This window comes from Penicillium angulare (genome assembly GCF_028827245.1).
Source record: "Penicillium angulare strain IBT 27051 chromosome Unknown utg000002l_segment0_segment0, whole genome shotgun sequence".
Classification (NCBI taxonomy): domain Eukaryota; kingdom Fungi; phylum Ascomycota; class Eurotiomycetes; order Eurotiales; family Aspergillaceae; genus Penicillium; species Penicillium angulare.
This window is the reverse complement of record NW_026623161.1, coordinates 90,511-101,493: the sequence shown is the minus strand read 5'-3', so window position 1 is coordinate 101,493 and position 10,983 is coordinate 90,511. Positions and strand designations below refer to the sequence as shown.

General features: G+C 47.6%; 4 protein-coding genes across 4 annotated transcripts; 3 read left to right on the top strand and 1 right to left on the bottom strand.

The window, feature by feature from the left end:
- Positions 1 to 148: 148 nt before the first annotated feature.
- N7478_001506 (cystathionine gamma-synthase) lies at positions 149 to 2,256 on the top strand (the record flags this gene model as incomplete). Its single annotated transcript, XM_056917721.1, has 5 exons — positions 149 to 193; positions 288 to 1,689; positions 1,750 to 1,933; positions 2,010 to 2,052; positions 2,137 to 2,256. The coding sequence occupies 5 exons, from the start codon at positions 149 to 151 to the stop codon at positions 2,254 to 2,256; spliced, it is 1,794 nt and encodes a 597-aa protein (XP_056783332.1).
- Positions 2,257 to 3,275: 1,019 nt separating this feature from the next.
- On the bottom strand, positions 3,276 to 4,391 carry N7478_001505 (uncharacterized protein; the record flags this gene model as incomplete). Its single annotated transcript, XM_056917720.1, has 1 exon — positions 3,276 to 4,391. The coding sequence occupies one exon, from the start codon at positions 4,389 to 4,391 to the stop codon at positions 3,276 to 3,278; it is 1,116 nt and encodes a 371-aa protein (XP_056783331.1).
- Positions 4,392 to 5,317: 926 nt separating this feature from the next.
- On the top strand, positions 5,318 to 5,917 carry N7478_001504 (mitochondrial 54S ribosomal protein mL58; the record flags this gene model as incomplete). The annotated part of the gene is made up of 1 exon (XM_056917719.1): positions 5,318 to 5,917. The coding sequence occupies one exon, from the start codon at positions 5,318 to 5,320 to the stop codon at positions 5,915 to 5,917; it is 600 nt and encodes a 199-aa protein (XP_056783330.1).
- Positions 5,918 to 6,827: 910 nt separating this feature from the next.
- Positions 6,828 to 10,940, top strand: N7478_001503 (DNA repair protein SMC6; the record flags this gene model as incomplete). Its single annotated transcript, XM_056917718.1, has 12 exons — positions 6,828 to 6,926; positions 6,980 to 7,906; positions 7,956 to 8,183; positions 8,253 to 8,812; positions 8,881 to 8,974; positions 9,028 to 9,293; positions 9,359 to 10,015; positions 10,068 to 10,170; positions 10,221 to 10,379; positions 10,443 to 10,585; positions 10,653 to 10,701; positions 10,791 to 10,940. The coding sequence occupies 12 exons, from the start codon at positions 6,828 to 6,830 to the stop codon at positions 10,938 to 10,940; spliced, it is 3,435 nt and encodes a 1,144-aa protein (XP_056783329.1).
- Positions 10,941 to 10,983: the final 43 nt, after the last annotated feature.

The following is a 10,983-nucleotide window of genomic DNA, read 5'->3' as shown; positions in this document are numbered from 1 at the left end:
TTCCATACGCCATCGCCGAAATCGCATGCTCTTGGATGACTCGAATTGATCTTTTTTTCTCTTTGCGTCCTTTCTTTCTTTTTGACCTTCCACTCGCTCTCTCATTTTGTGTTTTTCATTTGATTGTGTCAATTTAGTTTCGACGACAATGCTCCAAGCCCTGGGAGGCCCTGTGCCTCCAAACACTGACCATGTATGTGTCCCGCACACCCCGCGATTTAGTCCTCTGTGGGCAAACACTTTGCATACATTTCTATGTCGAATTGAGCAATTAACGCATGAATTAGGCCGTCAGCGTTTCACTACCTACATGGAGATCTAATATCGGTTATGAGGAAGGAGAAGAATGGGTAATGGGCAAGATGCAATGCGGATATCCGCGATTCTTTGTGCACCGGATTATTCAGAAGCTGGTACAAGAAGTTGTCCAACGTGTAGGCAACCCAGGGAAAGACACAGCGACCCTATTCGCATCCCTCAAGACAGCACGCATCTGTCACTCGTTTATTTTGTCCAAAACCCCCCAAGAACGATCGCAAGAAATCCGAATCATCAGTTTTGTTCCCTCCCCACGAACCGAAGCCGGGTCTGTCTCATCCCCCCTGGTCGGTGTGATTTATCCCCAAGAATTTGCTTCCATTGGCAAGGAGGTGTGGCAGCATTCCGGAAATGGAATTTCGAGTCGGCGGGGCGAGTTTTGTCTACGCGCCCTACAGGATGGTTTCTTGGTAGAGGAAAAGAGTTCTGCTACTGATCTCGCTCCTCAACGACCTTGTAAAGGTCCTCGAAGATATCAGGGTCGAGGCTCCCTCAGTGGACCATCCAAGGGCTCAACTCCTGCTTCCTCTTCGCTGGCATCTACCGCAACTAGCGGTGTCGAGGATGGCCGGGATTACGCCCAATTCATCGAAGAACGTTTTGGGCGGAATCTGAGTGCTCAGCACGCTGATCAGGCCAAAGTTGCAATCCGACGCCGCATTGCTGGCGTTTTGACCACCAACGTGGAATTGCCGGAAGCCCTAGAAACAGCTTCCCCTGGGGGTCGAGTCGATGATATCTCCGAAGACGACGTCCTTCTTTATCCATCCGGAATGAGTGCTATATTCAATGCGCACCAAACTCTGATGACTGCTCGAGGTGCCTTGAAGAGTGTATGTTTTGGATTTCCCTATACCGATACATTCAAGATTCTACAGAAGTGGGGAACAGGCTGCTTATTTTATGGCCATGGCTCGTCGGAGGATCTCGATGATCTAGAAAAGAGACTACAGAACGGCGAACGATTTCTTGGACTTTTTACGGAAGCCCCAGGCAATCCTCTACTGAAAACCCCTGACCTAGCTCGCATACGAGGCCTAGCAGACAAGTATGATTTCGCGGTGGTTGTTGATGAGACCATCAGCAATTTTCTCAATATCAACGTCCTTCAGTATGCAGACATTGTCGCTAGCAGCCTGACAAAGGTTTTCAGTGGAGATAGTAACGTCATGGGAGGAAGTGTAATTCTTAACCCCCATGGACAGTATTATCAAAAGCTGAAGGAAACATATACTCAAGAATATGAAGACATCTACTGGGCTGAAGATGCCGTGTTTTTGGAGCGGAATAGTCGCGACTTCATGTCAAGAATTGGGAAGATCAATTCTACATCCGAAGAAATCGCAGGCATGCTGAACGATTCCCTCCTCAGTAAGTGAACATTCCTCGGTGCTCAATTCAGCTAGTTCTTCATGCTCACTGTCTTTATAGTCAAACAAGTCCATTACCCTAAATTCAGCCCCACTCGACCCCTTTACGACAGCCTTCGCAATCCTGATGGTGGTTACGGTGGTCTGTTTTCTGTCACCTTCTATTCCGACGCAGAGGCTATTGCCTTCTATGATACGCTGGAAGTCTTAAAGGGCCCAAGTCTGGGCACCAACTTCACACTCTGGTAAGATTTATTATTTATTGCTTAATTGCCCCCCCCTTTTTTTTAAGCGCTTATACTAACTTCATCTACTCTATAGCTCTCCGTACGTTCTTCTAGCCCACTACGGGGAACTCGACTGGGTAAGTAATATTCCTTCCCTTGATATCCATCCAACCCTCTTTACTTCCTCGTGTAATTATCTTATCCTCTGACGTACCCTGCAGGCAAGATCGTTCAATGCAGACCCTAGCCTCGTCAGAATCAGTGTTGGGTTGGAAGAAGTGGCGGACCTACGCTCTAGATTCCAGAAAGCACTGGACGCGGTAGAAAAAGCGAGAGCTTAGAGCGCGCCGAAAGAAACGGGGATTATAATTTTCAACAAACTCAAACCACCCTATAAAGGCGTCTTGGTCCACCTCAATGATAATTGGACCTATATCTTATGGTTATACTTCCATAACCACTACCCTTTTACAGTGTTAACATTGAAGTATCACAAAAGAAGAACAAAATTACATCACAGACAACCTTGGAAATCAAGGCCATGGTGACCGTGGCTTAAAGTTGCGCAACAAATAAATGCTATAGCTTTGTAGGGAGATACACAGTAATCAACTGTTTAATGTTGAAAACAGCGTATAATCAACTATGGCCAGCTCCATTGACATATATCATGAGATCATGAACAGAAACTAGGCACCGTCAAGCCATTGGACTTGGTGATGACCTCGGGGGACGCAAGCCCGCAGAAGCCTTGTAACCAGGGCTTGGAGCTTAAAATGGGGTTATATTGAGATCGAGCAAACAAAAATCATTCAAGCTATAGGATTTACAACAGCAGATACGCCTAGTACCAGCTATTTCCACTGACCAGTTTCTATATTATGGCTAAGTAGAAGTGGCAATCATATAAGGGTTTGGTAAACTGGTCAGCCAAAGCCATCATTTAATACAGAGCCAATATACTTGCAATGAGAATGACTCGACTAATGCTTTTTACTTTCCTTTTTTTCCAGTGCAGTTAGCCAACGTGCTGTTGTAATAATCCCAGTAGGATAGCAGTCAATAAATAGCATTCCAAATTTGTTGGATAGTTCAATACACTGGTGCCAGAGGTGGCTCGGCTATCTGAAGCCCTCGTCTTAGGAGAATGGGCTTTGGTAGACAGTACGGCTATCTTACATTGTTCAAGAGTCAGGTAAAATTTAGAAATTTGTATAATACCCTGCCTAGGCGTGTCTCTCTTGACTTGAAGACTCACTGAACGTGATTGACATGTTCCGAGAGTCGATCGAACCCTAAATAGATCGAAAAAGAGAGATAAAGATAAAATTAAACCAGGCGGCACAACAAGTTAGTCCAACTAAAATGACCGGTCTAGAGGCTCATCATTTCCAAAGGCGCTTGCTGTCTGACTTGCAACTCCCCCCAGGTCACCACTGCCCGTCCTCCGTAGCGCCTGGCCCATCGTTTCTACATTCAGTTCTCCTCCGAAGCTCGAGGAAACTGGGCTATGGGCTATTGCAAAGGGACTACCAGGGGCGCGAGGCCCGTGTTTAGGTGACATCTCGAGACCCTTGAAAGAGGTCGCGATACTAGTTGGAGGGGACGTTCCAAGCGCGTGTGATGAGGCAGGGGAGCGCAATGGAGAAGGGGAGCGGTTATGCCCTGCAAAGAAACTTCCAGTGGCAGGGGTACCTTGCGAAAGTTCTCGACTATAAACGGATTCACCAGTCTCGGCATGCTCAGCATTGACGACATCAGCGAACGATATGAAGCTTAAGCGTCGCACGTCATTTGTATCCAGAGCACCATAGGTCGATGAAACTTCTTCGGCATCAGGCGATTGCGCTGGTATCTGATCAACAATGCCGGAGGATGCCAAAGATTGATCTGCGGTGGAGCCTGGGGTGATACCTGCTGCAGCAGGATGGTGGAGGCTATGTGTGACAATTTCGACAGAGTCTGGATCCAATTGTTCATCTGTGATGGCGGCCGATGAAGCTTCCAGGACTGATGGGATATAGTTCTCCGTGCGTATATGCGCGGGGATCGAGGGCGAGGCTTGTGATGGCAGCATATCTTCTTGTACGCTTCTCTCGAATATCTGCGAGGCGGGAGAATGAAGGCGAGGGGGCAAGGTTGATGTTGCTCCAGGGGAAGAGGGATGTTTATATGTATGTCTCGGTCTGGCCGAAATATTGGGCGTTCGCAAGACTTCAGAGCTACTGGGCGATATAGGTGACACGGGACCGTTACTTGAATTTCCCGGTCTCGAAATTTGGTCCTCCTCATACTGGTCCTTATTGACTTGCTGCATTTGGTTCCAGGTCAAATTTGGGGGTCGAGAGGCCCGTCCTATCGTTTGGGCCTTCCCGGCCGTGTCAAGATTGGCATCGGCCCGGCCTTCCAGAGTCTCATCAACCTGGACAGGCACAGAGCGGGACTCAAGCGAGCTGGTGTTTATTGGGTCAGACATCGGGGCCTGGTGGTCGGACATAACGAACCCAGGAGTTGACAGAAGTACTGAAGCGGAATGAAGCTGTGGAGAACAAACCGCGACCCAAAGCTTCTAGAAAGCGACGGCCATGACCAGATGCTAATGACTTTCAAGTAATCTCGTGAAATCTCGATCAATGATACCGGGTATAAGGGGAATGTTATTAAGAGGGGATTAGAAAAGGGAGAAAACGGTTATCATCTCACTTTTTTCTTTTGCTCGGGAGATGATGACATCTGTGCCAGGTGATCAACGGGGAACCGGGGGGTTGCTGTTGACGGAATCACCAAGTATCCGGTACCTTTAGAGGCGTACGATTCGCCCATTGTCAAGCGGGTACCTGTAAGTACTCGTAAGTACCTGATACATGGGCGTGGGTTCTGTAATTTACTATACACCACCCCGGAAATACAACTGGACTGGAGGTCTGTCACAAAAGAGTGAAACCTCCTGGGAAGTTTCCGAGTTATGTCCAAGCCCTGGAGGTTAGCATGGGTCTACCTCGGAGACGTGGTTGGAATCAGAATTTAGTTCTTGTTCCAATTTCCTTGATATCGATTATTTCAACCTGGTTGGGTATTATTAAGAGGCACCTCAAGTGCTACATACCTGTGGACCTGCACATGTGTCCATACTTCCCCACTAGTCCACGGGGCCCGTGTATTGTAATTAATGTAATAGCAATACACCTCCTTGCCAAGACCAAGTGTGCGAGTCACGAGACCACGGGAAAAAAAGTTCAGGAGCAGAAACACACTTCGGCAGCTTCCGTGCGATCTCCAACCTGGGCATCTACTATCCCCAATTCTTACTCAATCGCCACCTGTTCCTCAAAATCACCCGTTGCATCCCAAATTAGCGTCCCTCTTTCTTTAGGGTGCTAAACCGGCCCCTCCCTTCACAGAATGGCAACCTCGATCATTGCGCCGAAACGGCCATTCCTCACCTTACCATTCCTTCTCCCATCTTGGACAGATTCGCTTTCTTTAGGGACTCGGCGTTATCAATCGTCTTACCGCCGAACCAAGCAACGTCTTCGCGTCAAGCCAGATGCTTCATTTGGATCTTCACAGCAAGTTGGCGATCATATCATCCACAATCCGCCATCCAGCGCCCCTTCGGTTTATCACACCCCCAACAAGTTCCTCCCTTCCAATGATGCTCGGAAAGCAATGCGGACCCAGGCTTCCGCAGGCTACAAGGCCAACGAGCTCCCCAATATCCACAAGGTCGAGGCAGAGAGGAAGTACCACCTGAACCCATCCGACATTGAAGAAATCCGCAAGCTCCGGTTGGCAGACCCGATGACGTGGAGTCGACACAAGCTGGCCAAACGCTTCGAGTGCTCACCACTGTTTATTGCCATGGTCTGCGAGGCCAGCGCTGAGAAGAAAGAAATCCAGAAGCAAGTTTTGGAAGCTGTGCAATCACGATGGGGACCAAAGCGACGTATGGCCCGTGAAGACCGACAGTTACGTCGGGCGGCATGGGGCCGTGATGAATAAATTCTCTCTTCCCTATCACATGTATTTCTGGCTATATCTTTGTCTATTGTTTGAGCCTGATACTGCCTCGGTTTTCCTAGCTCTATTCAAACCAAACCGGATGTTGTGATGGCATATGGACGCTGCCATACAACTCCCATATCAACATGTCTATGTACTCTAAACTAGCATTCGTCCTCATGTATTCAATATCTATATCCGAGCAATCCAAATATTTTTCTCCCCGCTTCTGCTATATGACTTCCAGCATACAGTAAGAATCGGGAAGGATACAATATGCGGGATAAATAAATCTTTCCACCGTTCAATACCGCGAGAATAACGACTATGCCCATGGATTCGAACGCCAGAAATCGGTGATTAGTCTCAAATTATGCTCAAGTTTGACACGGGCAAATCATTGAATCTTCTGGTGTAGTATCTGCGCTCTTCTTATCAGAGGAGATATAGAAATCAGCATATATACTCACATAGGCTGTGTAGCACACGGGTTAGTAGTTATTACAAGTGTACGAGCAACCTTAGAAGTGAGCTTGTCAGCAAGTGGAACGTCATTACCAACTCTTCTTATTCAATTTTGTCATGCTCTTCTATTAGCCTTTGGGAACTTCAGAGATTTTACGGTATAAGATCGGACAATTTGAAGGTCGTTTGTATCTGGTATTTGATAGCAACATTTCCAAGGTTGAACTCTGTGTTAGCTTGTGTTCGGTTTGAAGTTGTGGTGGGGCTGACTCGCCAAGACGCGAAAGAGCGCGTGACGCGGGTCTCTTTCAAACCTGTAGATCTCTTGGTCTTGGACGACTCCGAGCTCCATTGTTGACAGCATTCTTACCAAAGAGCATTTTCCGACTCTTCAAATCTTCGTTATGTGCTAGCTATATTCTTTTTCACTCATCACGCTCTCACTATGCCCCACATGAAGCGTACACAAGAGTCCTCGGGCTCAGATGAGGATCAAAGTGACAGTGGTCAAGAAAGTTATGGAGTAGCATTCCCGCTACACCCAGTAAGCGACCAAGATTCAATGTACAAACGATAGTCCCACTGACGATGAAACAGAGAAAACGACCACGCACGTCCAACTCACCGTCCGAGAGAGATGAAGAAGCCAGCGATGCAGAGTCGAACCCCCGCTCCTCCCCCCTTGCCGATGATGATAACATGTCCCTCGATGATGATGAATTAGAATTACGCCAGACCCAAATCATTCAAGAGAAATATGCCCATTTGGTCGATGAAGCCAATGTTCCTTCCGATCATGGAATTCTTGAGCGTGTTGATTGCTATAATTTCATGTGCCATGACCACTTTTCGGTGGAACTAGGACCTCTGATCAACTTCATCATTGGAAAAAATGGCAGTGGTAAAAGTGCAATCCTTACCGCATTGACACTCTGCTTGGGTGGCAAAGCATCTGCAACCAATCGTGGACAGAGCCTCAAGAATTTCATCAAGGAAGGGAAGGAGAATTCCAACATTGTTGTTCGAATCAAAAACCAGGGTGATGGTGCTTACCGACCAGAGGTCTATGGAAAGTCAATCATTGTCGAACGCCATTTCAACAAGAGTGGGAACAGCGGGTTCAAAATTAAGTCCGACAACGGGCATATTGTTTCGACCAAAAAGGCGGAGCTAGACTCGATTACGGACTACTTTTCTCTACAAATCGACAATCCCATGAACGTTCTCTCCCAGGATTCTGCTCGACAATTTCTCAGTACGTCTAGTCCAGCAGAGAAATACAAGTTCTTCGTGAAAGGAGTGCAATTAGAGCAATTAGACCAAGACTACTGTTTGATCGAGGAGTCAGTTGATCAGATGGAAGAAAAAATACGAAATAAAAGCCAAGACATCCGTATCTTGGAACAAAGATGGGAGGCTGCCCAGAAAAAGTTAGAACTTTCGGAACAACATGCCTCATTGAGAGAGCGTATCAAACACTTACGCAACCAGCTCGCTTGGGCTCAGGTTGAAGAGCAAGAGCGAGTGAGTATTGCTTTCCACTTTTTATTGAGCCTACTCTGACATCTTTTAGATTCGTGATTCTCTCAATGATGAACTCGCTAAAGCCGATGGGCTGATTGGTAGCGCAGAAACTGCACTCGTCGACTTTGATGTTAAGTTCCAAGCTATTGAGACCGAGGCCGAAACAGCGGCCGAACATGCTCTTGAAGCCGACAGGCTTCAAGAGCAGGCACGACAGGAACTTGCTGATCTCACAAAAGAAATGGAGGGTATCATGGCAGAACGGCGGAACCTTCAAGTATGTGGGCTTCTACGACGTTTTTCTCTATGGCAATGTGCTTACGGCAAGCCATTCGGCTTTTGATAGGCTCAAAAAACCCAAATCAAAGATTTGATTACAAGCGCCGAAGAACGGATTTCTGAGTCAAAAGGAAAGATTGACGATGAAAATCGTCGCCTGGCCGAAGTGAGCGATGGAGGTTATGCCAAAAAGCAGGATGAGTGTAAGGAGGCCAAGAGTCGTGCGAGTGAAGCTCGTGAGGAGCACAACAACCACCTTGAAGGCTCAAGGGACTTGCGAGAAAAGCTTCTCGATGCCCAGAAGCAGGAGAAGCATGCGAAAGAACAACTTGGCGCCAAACAAGCCGATCTCTCGCAAGCAGAAGAACGACTGCACGGCCTTCAAAGAGAAAATGGTCAAAGGCGGACAGGCTTCCATGACAAATTGCCAAGCCTCAAACAAGCCATCGCTCGAGAAACGTCATTCACGATGCCCCCTCTGGGCCCTGTAGGGGAGCACATAACCTTGCTTGAAGCTAAATGGGCATCCATTCTTGAACATGCTTTCGGTAATACGCTGAACAGTTTTATTGTGGCATCTAAGCAAGACTCGACCACCCTCTTGAATATCATGCGTCGGGTCAATTGGTACGTCGTCCTGTTGTCTTCTAGTGATTTTAGTGTTGATAACGCCTTCTAACTCTTGTTTTCCACAGCGTATGTCCGATTTTGATTGGAAGAGATGGTAACATCGACATCTCGGCCCACGTGCCTGATTCTCAATATCAGACGGCATTAGATATTCTACAGGTGAGACACGAGTTTCAACTGCACTGTCATGGGTTACTAATACATTTTAACAGTTTGATAACTCTATGGTTCGGCAACAACTCATTATCAGTCATTCTGTTGAGCAAATGGTATTAATCGAAAGTCTCGAAGAAGCATCTGCGGCGCTTTTTGACGGTGAACGACCGAAGAATGTGAAACGGTGCTTTTGTATTAATTTAAGGGACAGGCGCAGGGGACATACCCTTTCATACAATCGAATGGGTGATCCCAGTCAGGCGCCCGTGCCAATTTATCAGGGCAACCCGCGAATGAAATCCGATGCGGCCTCGCAGATCAGGTACGTGGCTCACCACCCTAAAAAAAGCCAGAGGTTCGAATTGCTCACCTTCCTTCCTGTAACAGTGCGCAGCGAGAAGTGGTTGGAGATCTTGCTCGTCAGCTGAATGAATTAAAACAAGAATTTCAATCGGCTCGTTCCCACGTTCAGGCCTGCAACCAAGCAATGAGTAGGTGGGAGAAAACTGAGCATGAACTGAAATTGAGAATGCAGAGGATGGAGGATGACGCCGAGGCCCTCCGAGACGCTCTCGAGAAAGAAAATGCCGAAGATGGGCATCTAGAGACCCTTCTCGCATCCCTAAAGGACGCTGAAGACGAGAAGCAACTCAATGAAGGCTCTCTCAATGATAGCGAGGCTGCAATGACCGAGGTCATGGGGAAAATAAAGGTTGGAAGAAGTGTAATGGTAGCGAAAAATAACGAAATCACCCGCTTGACAGAAAATTCCCGTGTTGCAGAGAGTGAACGCTCGGTCGTGGCCGGTAGAAGGCAGGATATTCTCGGCGAGAAAAATGCTGCTGTCGCTCAGATTGAGAAGCAAAAGGCAGATAGACGCAGACTTCATGTGAAGCTGGAAGGACTTGTGGAACGAGTACTTGAATACATTGAAAAGGCGAGCTTGGTTTCAACGAGGATTCCTGTCGATGAGGGCGAAAGCTCAGCCAGTCTTGACCAGAAGCTCACCAAATTACACGCTGATCTGACCCGATATCACCAACAGTACTACTTATTCCTGTCTAATTATGCAATTCTTCGCTGATCAAGTTTATAGACTCGGTGCGTCGCGGGATGAAATCGCTGCAGAGGCTAACCAGACGGAAATCGCGTATCGCCAAGCGACGAGCCAGATTGAAGAGCACACTGCAATTGTCCAGGTATGGATCAAAACCCGAACCTTCCAAGCTTCCCACTAACACACTCGAAGCAATTAAAAGACACTTTGCATGATCGCAAAAAGAGATGGGAAATTTTCCGCTCCCACATCTCGTCTCGTGCGAAGGCTCAATTCACCTATCTTTTGAGCGAGAGAAGCTTCAGAGGCCGGTTGCTCACTGACCATAACAACAAGCTACTAGACCTCCAGGTTGGTTACGAGGAACTTCTGGTTAATAGTCATTACTGGCTAGCTGACTTTCGATTTTGCTAGGTCGAGCCCGATATCACAAAAGATGACAGCACCGGCCGGGGTGCGAGGACCCTTTCTGGAGGAGAGAAATCCTTCTCGCAGGTCTGTCTTCTATTGGCCCTCTGGGAAGCAATGGGGTCGCCCATTCGTTGCCTCGATGAATTGTAAGACCTCCCCCACATTCTTTAACCCTCGCTGTCCTCATATTCGATCCCTAATCCTATCATTTAGTGATGTTTACATGGACCACATCAACCGCAAGATGGCAATTGACATGCTTGTATGTATATGCTGGTCCCCCCCCCCCCGGGGCGCGCGCGCAATTGCCTATAAAACATGCGCGATGGTATATATTAATTTCCTAAATAGATGACCGCCGCCAGACGATCCATTGGGCGACAGTTTATCTTGATCACGCCTGGAAGCAAAACGGATATTACCATCTCCCCGGATGTAAGAGTAAAGGAGCTTGCTGAGCCAGAACGTGGTCAAACCACCCTGTCTTTCCAACGCAGATAGTTGCGACAGCCTCTACGAAGTACTTTTTTCTTTTGTCTGCCTG